General features: G+C 54.6%; 1 protein-coding gene across 10 annotated transcripts in view; it reads right to left on the minus strand.

Annotated features, from left to right (window-relative positions):
* Tln2 (talin 2) overlaps window positions 1-12,063 on the minus strand; it is a 433,269-nt gene that overhangs the window by 30,489 nt on the left and 390,717 nt on the right. For all 10 annotated transcript variants that reach the window (XM_004628856.2, XM_023712443.1, XM_023712434.1 and 7 more), the window contains 4 exons: window positions 10,102-10,227; window positions 9,832-9,948; window positions 7,457-7,642; window positions 4,088-4,195 (listed from right to left, as the gene is read on the minus strand). In XM_004628856.2, the coding sequence (XP_004628913.1) occupies window positions 4,088-4,195; window positions 7,457-7,642; window positions 9,832-9,948; window positions 10,102-10,227 (537 nt within the window). The remainder of the gene's footprint in view (window positions 1-4,087; window positions 4,196-7,456; window positions 7,643-9,831; window positions 9,949-10,101; window positions 10,228-12,063) is intronic.

Consider the following 12,063-nt stretch of genomic DNA (forward strand, 5'->3'; position numbering starts at 1 on the left):
GCACCACTACACCCAGTCTCAATTGCCGTTTCAGTGTGTCCCAGAGGCAGGGCCACACAGCAGGCCTGGGGATCGAAACCCCAGCCCCTGCTCATGTTTGCAGGTGCTTTAATCCTCTGAGCTATTTTGCCGGCCTTAATTGCTTTTTTCTATCACCTATAAATATATAATCCCCAAAAGAGAGCTTGAACAAAATTCTGATGTCTTTAAAATAGCAATTTGGCTGACCGATTCTGTCAGCTGGAATTCCCTCTGAAACTCAATACAAGTTCCTGTGTTGGACGTGTTCTCGTTTTCTCCATCTCCCCACAGATTTCTACCTGGTGCCTGGTCTCCTCAGACTTGGAACTTGCAGGCTCCGAGGTGAAGCACTGCACTCCTGGCTCAGCCTCCCCTGAGCCTAGATCTCTGCAGAGCCTGCTCTGATAATACAGTGTGTGAAAGCCTTTCTCTTTAGCAGCAGAACGTGGATGCTGGAAAAAGCCCACACTTTAGGTGACAGCTCTCACAGGGGTTTTATAATTTTTAGTTAGGAATTTGAAATTGTTTTCGTATCTTTATGTTAATTCCCTGGAGAGAGGCTTGCTATCCTCCTATATTTTTAAATTAGAAAATACCCCCCTGGAGAGTGCCTAGCTCACTAAACACAATAAATGCACAATGCTGCTGTCACAGCCACCAGTGCCTGGCACCCACCAGGTACAAAAGCCAAATTCTTACTGCAAGAGACAGACATGAGTGATTCTGTATTGCCTAAAATTAGTTTTACCATCACTTAGCTTTCTTCTACTAGTAATTTCATTTTAGCACTAATTTCCAAAATCCTCTGAACAGTTGGGGAGAAATGCAACCTTCTTGTGTCTACTCGAATCACGGACTACAATGGGGAGTGATCGCACACAACAGCGGAGACTGCGGAGGGACACCTTCAGCAGATACGCCGGCACCCGAGCCCACAGCACACAAGGTCTGCGTTCCCCATCTGTAGTGGACACAGGAACAGTCTGCGCCAGAACAACAGAGCTGTGACCAGTCACAGGAGGAGCGTGCGCAGCCTTCAGGCACAACGCAGGGGCCCTGGGAAACAGGCGAGGTCCTCTGCTTCCCTCCTAACTGCCGGTCCCCAAGACTCCTCCACTGCTTAGCAGGGCCCTCTGACTGCAGCTGGGAATGGCTCCTACACCTTCTTTAATCCGAGAGACCCTGAACCTGTCCTCCCTGCAGGGACAGTGCCAGCCATCTGCCAGCCCTAGGAAGGACCCACCCTGCACACCTTGGGATGCCCATCTCATCTGCTTGCCCAGCAAGGCAGGCTCCGAGCAGAGGGGAAACCTCTGGCAGATGCAGAACTCACTCCCAGTCAGGGATTGGTCAGCCCGAGCCAGGGAGGGACAGGGAGAGGAACCTGTCAGGGTGGCGCTGTTTCTTCTCCAGTAGGAGAAAGTTCTGTGTAAGAAACGAGTTGCCCTCTCCCTAGGCAGCTGCCTTTTCCTGAGAGTGAACAGGGACTGCTGCACCCCCCTCTGTCTCCAAGGCCGCCTGCCCCCTTCTGTGGTGTGCAGCTGCTGGAGGAGGAGCCGGAGGTGGCTGCCCCTGTAGCAGCCCTGCAACTCACTGGGGCAGGGGTGGAACCTGCTCTTCTGGCGCACAAACCCCACGCTAGTGACTAATCTGCAGAGTGAGTGCACCAGTGAATGGGGTGGGAGGACTGGGAAACTGGAAAGGAGGTCTCTGCAGCACTTCCCTCCCCTCCATGAGCCAGACAGGAACAAAAGACACGAGCACGACAAGGAGAGAGGGAGCCTGGGGGCACCCACCCTTCGCAAGCAGAGGGTACTGTGGCTACAAGCTTGGAAACAGCCCCTTCCAGGCGGGAGACCTTCCAGGTGGGAGACCCGAGTCCTGGGTTACTCAAGAAGCTCAGTTAACCTCAACCCCAGCCTGCTGAGCAGCTGAGGAAACCGAAGCCCAGGAACAAATGGGCCATGCAGCTGTTCCCCCAGCATGGACAGGATTTGAACTCAAAATCTCCTGTTTTCATGACACTGCCCAGTGTGTAGCTATAACAAGGACTCAGGATATACATGGTGGAAACCCTGTCCACATTCCCTGAGGTCAACCCCACTCTGAAATAAGCAAATGGACAATGCCTGGAGTGAACAGCCCCAGAGCCTCAGGCTTCCTGAAATGCTCCTGTAACCCTAAGTGTGCTTATTACAGGATATCTGTAATGATTGATTTTTTAAAAATCTACTTTTGTTGTTAATCTCTTACCATGTGTAATTCAAAATTCAACTGTTAGGGCCGGCCAGATAGCTCAGCAGATTAAAGTGCCTGCTTAGGTAGATGCAGGAGCCGAGGGTTCGATCCCCAGCCTGCCGTGCCAGCCCTGCTGCTGGGGCACACGGAGACACCGATTGAGACTGGGCGTGGTGGTGCACACCTGAAATCCCAGCACTTGGGAGGCTGAACAAATTAGAATCACTGAGTCTCATCTACGTAGTAAGACCCTACACACCCCGTACACCTGTAGAGCCCACCCTAAATTCATAAAAATAAATAAAATTCAACTTTTGATAGATGCTTACAGACAGGCTATATAAACACAGTATATATGCGCTGGGGAAATAGCTTAGCAGTCTCAGTGTCTGCCTGGCAAGGGCAAGGACCCGAGTTCGATCCCGGTACCACATGCTGTGCCATTCCTGGACCCCCGAGCATGCCATGCTGGCCCCGAAACAGAGTGTGGTGGCGCATGCCTGTAATCCCAGCACTGGGGAGGCTGAGACAGGAGGACCACTGTGAGTCTGAGCTGTGTAGTGAGACCCTGTATCTCGGAATGTCTACTCTGAAGATCGGGGTGACCGCCGGCTACTGCTCCAGAAGGAAGCAGACGCCTGGTGAAGTCTGGCTGGGTTTATTCTCTTCTCACTGACTTTCCTCGAATGACACTGTCCCACACCTCGCTGATCTGCGCTGAGTGCAGAGGCCGCTGCCTGTGAGTGTGCCAGGCAAGGACGTCCCCTTCTCAGCCCATGTGCTTCTCCTTGATTTCTGCTCATCAGGTTCGTACAGGGGGAGCCCAAGGCTCGAACCCCAGAGGAGCTATGTTCCCAAAAGACAGAATGATCCCCCGAAAGACCTAAAAAGGTTGACATCAGAGGATAACTTTTAAGGATAAAGTGGCAGAATACTAGAATGGATACTGAACTAGAATATGGACGACTGGGATGTGGTCCCAGGTCTACCGCTGGATGGCAATGAGACCTCAACCCAGGCACAAACTTCTGTGGGCCTCAGATCACGCGGCTGGCTCCTATGGTTGTACAGCACAAAGGAGAAAATCTCTGAATGGGTAGGGAGAGCGGCCATGCACAGGAAGGGCGACCACTGTGTGTCCGTCTTAGGTTTGGAAGAGCAGGGGGCAAGGGAGACAATCGTTTTTTCTGAACAGTCTCTTGGGACCTGGTTCTTGGGTCCCCAGTTAGATCCTTGGGGTGCAGGGAGTCCGGTTGCCCCGGGACCTGGGTGTCTGCACCAGCTCGAGGCTGCTGCATGATGGGCAATTGTGTGGCCATGGCTCCTACAGCTCTGAGCTGCTGTCTTCCATTTCTGCCATCTGCCTGCAGCTCCTTGCCGGGCACACTGGCGGGGGAGGGCGGTCACTATGACTATGACCTAAGCCCTTCATTCCAGGATAGAGGCAGTAATGGGAGGCCAGAGCCACTTGCAGCAGTGGCAACGACCCCCCCCCCCGCATGTCCTTGCAGGATGCACTAGGGTCACCGGCCCAAGAATCCTGGCTCTTTCCAGGGCTGGCTGCGGCTGTCCACACCTTTTCCTCCCCCTCTGTTCCTCTTCCATGCCACTCCCACCTCTCCGGTGCCAGACGGCACTTGGCTCTCCTAGGTTCTATGGCAGCTGCCAAGATCTGCATCCTGCACTTTTGGCTCCAGGGCCTGATCAACTTGTCCCTTCAGCCCAGCTCCGGCCTCGCAGGAGGCACCTGGGGAGACTGTGTCTGAGTCAGCCAGGCCAGGCGACCGTGCCACAACTCCCTCCCAGCTCCCCCCCACGCCGTCCTCACCACCAGCACGTGCTCCAGAAGGTCCAGGTAGCCCAGGGTACACTCCGTCCCGTACCGCAAGGCCCGTGTTCGCACCTCGTCACTGACGTCAGGGTGGAAGGATGCTTGCTGCAGAGAGAAAGGGACGGTGACACCTCAGAGCAGGAAGAGCCTTGGCGGGTCAGCCCCCGGCCACAGTGCAGCCAGCTGGACCCCTGGCTTCTGAGAAACCCACCCACCTCCCCGGGAGATTTCCACGTGTGTGCTGACTCTGACAGAAGCACCCGCGTTCAGCTCTTTCTCCACTCTCTCACCCTCCTATTTTCAAATTTAAAAAATCCTACATGCACCGAAGTATCCAGAAACGACTCAGAATTAGTCATCAGCAGGAGACTGCCTACCACCTCTGCTTGCTCTGTCACAGGGACACTCTGCACGCAGGGTGCCCCGGCACTGTACATAACTCACCCCTTATACACATGCTGAGATAAGCAAACCAGAGTGTCACCAGTTCCTGCACTTGGCACCTGCCACCCCCAGCCGTTCATGATGCACCATGTCAGATAGCATTGTGATTCACGGGGTGACAGATAAAATGTACCCATTATATCCCAATTGCAGACAAAATACAACCAGTTAAACCAGAATTTCAGATCAGCAATAAAAACCTTTTAATCACAAGTACACAATAGCTTGTCTTTTATTTGCTAACACTGGCAATCTCACACCCCGTGGCTAATCTGCCTCCTTCAGCTTTGCTCTGGAAAGAGCGTGGTGGGGAGGCCTTCAGAAATACACGAAGGACACAGCTGCACGAAGCCACGACGCAAGGGAGATAGAAACCACACGTCAGAATAAAGGCCAGGCTGAAGGAGAACACGCACCACCCATCAGCCTCGCAGACTGTGCCCCCTAGGGATGGGGGCACATCCTCCCTGCTGTCCCCACCCTGGAGGAGGGGCCCGCCCCTGCCATGGAGGAGCCGGGTTAGACTCCAAGGAGCCCAGAGCTGGGCTTTGGACACAGATCCGTGTTTTCCATCCCTGCACTTGTGCCTCCGACAGTGTGGCACTGGGCCCTTGGCTGTCTGAGGGGTCAAAGCTATGGGAAGCCACGGCTACTGTGGTTCTCCTGGCCACCTGTGGGAGATGTGAGGGTGAGGAGACCCCGTCCGCCAGCTGGCTCTGTGTCTTGGCAGACCCTTCTAGGGAACAATCTGACAATGACTCAAGTGTTGCATCACTGGCCTTCTAACTCCACTTCTGGGAGTCTAACCTAAGGATGTAGGCCAGATATGCCCAAAGAGGTTTATGATAGGAAAGTTCACGGTAAAAAATGGAGACACCCTGAACATCTGATAACGTGGAAAGGCGATATGCACTGACAGAACACTTGGCAGCCGGTGGCAGGACTCACGTGAAAACAGAAGCAGCCACTCCACACCGCTGGCAACAGCAGATGGGAGGCTGTAGCTAATAAAAACATACGCACACGAGAGCGAGACAGGCAGAAACACACGCACGTTCACTTGGCAGCTGGGTGAGCGCGGGATCAGACCGATTCTCCTCCAGGATGAGAGGAGCCCATGTCGGTCTGGCTGCCTCTGCCTCAGTCCTGCCTGCCCCATCAGTGTCAAGGCTGTGCTTAGGCAGGGCAACACGGCCCTGGTGTGACGTGCAGGACTTTCATCCTGACCCGCTTCCCCAAAGGACACGGTGCCTTACTGCAGGCGCCTCCTCCTGGCAAGCCGCCTCATTTCCTTGCTGCCAAGGGGGAAGGGATGCAGGAGACAGAAGGAATGGCCCGTGGTCCTTGGCTCGCCTCAGGAGCCCTCTCCCGCTAGGCGGCTCAGGGCTCAGCGGGGCACCTGCCATCAAGTCTGATCCCACTGCATGAGGCAAACCTACAGGTCATGCAGCTCTGGGACCTGTGCCGTGCTGCAAGCCAACGTGGTGCGGTCCAAGGGAGCTGAGGCTGGGCCGAAGGGTCTGCGCTTCTCTACCTGACCTCCTCCCCTGAAAGCAGGGGATCTGCGCGGGCCGAACTTCCACGCCTGCCTAATCATGAGCTTTCTTTCTCACTTCAGGTCAGGAATGTGCAGACAGAAGCGCCTGCCAACGGTCAGCCACAGCACCCATGAGCATCATAGTCAGGGCAGCAGAACCAGACCAGCCATGGGGTGGGACAGCTGGTTCCGGCTCTGGTTCTCCGAGGAGGGAGCCATGTGACATTGGTGATGTCACTGATCCTCTCTGTGGCCCTCTGGCAGCATCTCACACACTGGAGCAATTACTCTTGTCCTCAGCCAGGGTCAAATGGGAGAGCGCGCACAGAGCCCCTTCCAAGCATGAGCTGCTCCGCGTGGCTCCACGATGCTTTGGGCCACAGCAGGCCAGGTGAGCCCAGCCCTCCGGACTGGTAACCCCTTAGAGAGCTGCCACTTCTGCGGGCTGGATCCACTGACATGGACAGCACCTGGGGCTTCCAGGCAGTGTCCAGACTCCCTGGCCTTGCCCTTCATGACAACAGCCCACCCACCTGACCACCCTTGCACTCTCCACCATACCAGGAGACCCCAGCTGTGACAGTGTCTCCTATGGCCAGCTCCCTGCAGCCCCCCAGTACTTCCTAACCACCCTCCTTCTGAGGGGTTCATAAGAGGCCATCTGCGCTGGACCTGCAGCTGTGACCCCAACAGAACTCTTCACCACAAGGGAGTCTCTTCCTCAGACCCCAAAGGTGAATCCTTTCCCTGTCCCTTGAGCACAGTAGGGGCCTCATGCATGGATCCCTGAGCAGGAGTCAGAGTCCTGGGGCAGTGCTGTTCCCACGAGGGTAAAGGTGTGGGGTTGGGTGCTTGGTGGGGCATGGGGTGAGTGGTGCTGTCACAGTTCATTTTCTTAAAGGATAAAAAGTAAAGATGGCCAGAGCCTCCTCACACATGCAGGCTCGGAGCAGCTGCTCCTGTCACCAAGCTTCAGAAGGTTTCCCCAGAAAGTCAAGTGCAGAGAGGAGACCTTGGGTTCCAAGTCACTTCCTTACCCAGTGACAGACTGCAACACCCTTCCTGGCACAAAATGCCTAAGCCAGAGAGGCAGGGGAGGGCTGGGGGCAGAGGGCACTTGGTGCGCACCTGCAGCCCCACAAGTCTCCTCTACTGCTGCCAGAGGGGTCCCCCACTAGCCTTGGCAAGGGGCACCCTGACTGCTGTAGTACTGAACAGTGGATGACATATATCTGAGTGGTGTTTCCCCCGTGGATGCCTATGCCCTTCCCTGGTTTACAATGGAGTCAGGGAAGCCGCTCCCTGATAGCTACTCCTGCCCCGCCCCTTCTCCAGATGACAGGAAACGGCTCAATCACTGTTTGAAACAACACCGAGCCCTTTACCTTGCAAGCTGTCAACATATCCGATACGGCCTTCCGGCTCAGATTGGCAGTAGCGATCACGTCCTCCTGTCTGCACGAGTTCCCGGCTGCCACGGCTTTGGCTGTTGCCATGGTGATGCCTTTTGTCATCCTTATCGACTCTTCAGGTGATGCTGTCTTTTCGGGTACCTCTTTTGACTGGAACACCTGGAAATCAACAAGGGGAAGAGGTGAACAACGTTACAGACGAGAGGACAAGAGGTAACTTATCTTTCTCCAGCCAGGCTTGGGTCTCAGTGTGTGAAAACCAAGCCAGCAATCTGAAGAAATCGTCAAGCAGCAGGAAATCAGAAATTTAACTGGGGAACAGTGATGCTGCTCTTGTGGGCAAGATTCTATTGTGGGCCTGGGGAGATAGCTCAGCGGTCTAAGTGCCTGCCTGGCAAGCACAAAGACCAGGGTTCAATCCCTAGTACCACATAAATTAAAAGAAAAAAAAGAAAAGACAGATCCTAGTGTGCACAAGCCGTCCACACTGGTGCTCATGGGACAGGCAATGGCACTGCCCTTTCTGAGGAGGGCCCTGCAGCTTTCCACGTTTCTTCTCCCATCCCTGCTGGTATTTCCGCAGTTTTGAGAAACTCACAGTCCCAGCGCTGCTTCTGCGGCAGGACTGATCCGGAGGAACACGTGCGTCTCCTCCCCTCTAAGCGGGTGCGGAGCTGGGGAGATGGAGCACTCGCTCCTTCTATTCTCAGCCTCTCTCACAAATATAACTGCATAATTGTGCAGAAGTGTTCATGTCAAATGCGACACTGTGACACTGAATTATTTAAACACATGCACACACGTTTGGAGGAGCTGAAATAAATTAACCATGGTAAGTCAATAGCCCACTTGGGTTTCGCCTGTCAGCCAAGTGAATGAAGCTGTTTCTGCTCAGGCCTACCTGGTCTTGTCTTTTAAACACCAGGCTTTGGTGCCAGGGCTGTGTGCCCGGTGAGTGCCTGTCGCTGCCCCAGAAGACCCCACTGCAGGTGGGGGCTGCCTATCGTTGGCTCTAAGCAACCATGTTTTAGCAGGGAAGACTCCAGAGCAGAAGGGACGACCCAGACAGCGCTCCTGCCAGGTGCCACCGGTGCCCAGTGTTACCACCCTGAAAAATGGGCAGCTGCAATCCAGCACCCCAGGACTGCAGACCTCGTGAGCTCCTGAGCACCGCCATGGAAAGAAGGGCACGTGGCCAGGCCCCCACACCCCTACGGTCCTTCAGGTACGCCGTACAGACCCACAAGCTGGCTGAACCCTAAATCACCCTGCTCAGTCCAGAAGGACGATGTGCCTGTAACTCCCCATGATAGCGCCAAGCTCCAAATCCACTCCACGCTACCACTGGCCCACTCACACCTGCCTGAACCTGGGTCCTGGGTAGGTGGGCGACATCTGGCCCAGGCAGCCAGGTGAGCCCAGCAGCTTCTGAGTGACTCCTACTGCCTTTAGAGTTTCCTTTAAAATATGAGCTAAGCCTGTCAACCAGGGCTGGACCTGCTGAGGAGAGGGTGGGCGATCCCAAGCCCTCATCCCCATACCAAGGGAACTGCTCGTTCCGCGGCTGCCCCTCAGGTCACTGGGGAAGGTGACTTTCTAAAGGCGGACGCCCAGCAGCAGACAGTTTCCTTGACCCTTCCCATCCCCCTAAAACAGACTCATCTGCGATCAGAGTTCCTACTAAAAAGAAATCTCCGATCAAAGCATTCATTGCCAGTGTAACTGTATTTGTGGGGGTTAGGAAGAGTTGGTGCACAACCTCAGGGTGCCACAGAAGACACTAGCATTCCTGCTATAGTGGCTCCAGGTATCCTTGCTCTGCAGTGAGGGCACAAAGCAAAAGAGAACAAGGCTGACATCTGTAGGGCTACACAAACCAACGGGAGGGGGGTTTCAAAGGAAAGCTCCACACCCCGAGGCACCTCGGCTTTCCTGAGCAGGCACCCAACACTTCAGTTCCACACGTGCGCAGCAGCACGAGAGGCTGTGGACAGTGGAGGCCATACACAGAAGCTGTGGTGAGAACGCAAGGTATGTGCATGTAAGTGGCCACTGTGAGTTTCCCCGTGGCCTTCCCCATGGCCAGGAACCTTCTGTAATGCTGTGGCTCATGCTGTGATTTTAATGGAATTAAAGCTGGGTTGTTCTAAAGGATAAGTTCCTTGATTACAATTACCAGGAGATCCCAGCCGAACTCAGTGACGCTGGCAGTGAGCGCGTGCTACCGAGGGCAGGGGCATGGGTCTCCCTAGCTTGGGAGTTCAGGTAGAACCCCTTTACGTCAAGAATCTCAGAGAAGCCCTGGCTTCAGACACTCGTGCAGAGGGAGGTGGCTGCGGGCTTCTTACCGTCAGCTCCTGCTTTATGTACTCAATGGTGGCCTCAAGGGCCCTTGTGCCCCGGGTGGCCTCATCCTCCACTGCCTTCACGGTCTTGAGAAGAGAGGTGACATTTGTCACCATCACCTGTGCAGGAAGACACAACAGAGTACTTAACTCCTTCTACATGAGTGCCACAAGCAGACACCTCTCTCTCCTAGATGAGAAAGGCGCTCAGCTGTGGGTGCTCCCGACCCTCTCTCTGGGGACCCCCCTACCCCTCACACAGCTCCACCCCACCTTGGCAGCCCCCTTGAGCTGGTACATGGAAGGGTCATCGGCTGGCTTGCTGGCGGCTCCTTTGGTAGCACCAATGAGATCGGAGAGGGCCTTGGCCACGTCTTTGATGGCGTTAATCAACACCACCTGGAAGAGAGCAATGAGCCACAGACCTGCTCACCCCATGGGCATTCAGTGTAGGGCAGGGGGCACAAGAGAAAGGGAGGTTCCTCCACCAGTGGAAGAACAAGGTGCCTTGGAAACTCTGCTGCAGGAACCTGAGCTTGGGGGTAGGCTGACACTGAGCCAAGATGGGGAACGCAGATCTAAACACACAGCCCCTTTCAAGCCTACTTGGTGGCCACTGCAGGCACAGTGTCCAACTGCACCTCAAGACCCAGAGTAGAAAACCCCAACCTTGGGCCTGGCTGCACGGCCTCCACAGCAGGCCTGGGGATGTCGGGAAGTGCAAAGCCCTGGGTTCGATTTCCCAGTATGGCACAGGACAAAAGGGACATTCTAGAATAAGATGGATGACCCTGGAGCACATTATGCTAAGTGTCAAAGGCACAGAGAAACGACCTGTGACAATCTCCCTTACACATGAGGTATCTAAAACAGTCGGTCACACAGGCAGAGCAGGATGGTGGCTTCCAGAGAGGGGAAGGGGAAAAGACCGTTCCCAGTGTCTAGCCCATGAGTACAAGTTCATTTTGAGCATGACGACAGGCTGCACTACACGGGGTCTACAGCTGATGCTACGGCACTGCTTGGGCCAATGTCCTTACTCTACTTAAAAAAGTCCCGAGGGAAGAGTGACTGCAAAGGAAAGGCCCTGGAGCCGAGTGGGGGCACACCCGAGCTCATGTTTTGATTCTGATTTTGTGCCTGATAAAATTAATAATTTGATGCATTTTCTCTACCTAAAAGACTTATACGCTCCAGAATGAGTCACTCAGCTGCGTGAGAGGTGAGGACAGCACGCTTGGTCCGTGTGATTCTAGCTCTAGGTGCACGGTTGGTTCCCACTCTGCCCTTCTTTGTGGGGTAAACGCACAGCTACGGGCAGGGATTTCTGCAATGGTCTAGCATTCCACAGGCAACAAGTTGGAGCTCTGAGGTTCTCAAGAGGAAATCCAGCGGAAGAGCTAAGTGGGGACACAGGGAAAGGTCTCCTCGGGGGGCCTGCTCCCCAGGTGGTGGCAGGAAGAAGGGGGTGGTTTACCATGCAGGCAGGATGGGGGCGCTTTCTTCCTAGCTTTGTCCACATAGACGGGTTGACCAGGTATAGGTCGGGTGGTAGGAATTGGACAGATTTCCCAGAAGAGCAAGAACAGAGTGGCGTAAGGTTTGCATTCCAGGAAAGGGGAGCGTCTATTTATTGATGACATCAGCCATGTTCATGGGTTGGCATAATTAATACAGCGGTGGGGGCTGGGGAGATGGCTCAGTGGAATGAGCGCTTCCCTGGCAAGAGCAAGGGCCTGAGTTCAATCCCGGGTTCCGGAAAAAGAAAAAAATTAACACAGTGGTACTTCTGTTCACGAACTCAAGTCATAGACGAGTCTAGACATGATGGCCACGGTCATGTCATCACCAGATGCAGAGCTTGCAAACAGAAACAAAATTCCGCTGAGTGCTTCTGCTTGCAGAACACATTGTTGGCAAGCAAAAGCACTCAGGAACTGAGGTACCACCGCAGTGTGAGGGACTGAGGTACCACCGCACTGTTAGGGACTGAGGTACCACTGCAGTGTGAGGGACTGAGGTACCACTGCACTTTCAGGGACTGAGGTACCACTGCACTGTGAGGGACTGAGGTAACACCGCACTGTGAGGGACTGAGGTACCACTGCAGTGTGAGGGACTGAGGTACCACTGCACTGTGAGGGACTGAGGTACCACCACACTGTGAGGGACTGAGGTACCACCGCACTGTGAGGGACTGAGGTACCACTGCACTGTTAGGGACTGAGGTACCAC

The sequence above is a fragment of the Octodon degus genome, unplaced genomic scaffold, assembly GCF_000260255.1.
Source record: "Octodon degus isolate 3935 unplaced genomic scaffold, OctDeg1.0 scaffold00026, whole genome shotgun sequence".
Taxonomy (NCBI): Eukaryota; Metazoa; Chordata; class Mammalia; order Rodentia; family Octodontidae; genus Octodon; species Octodon degus.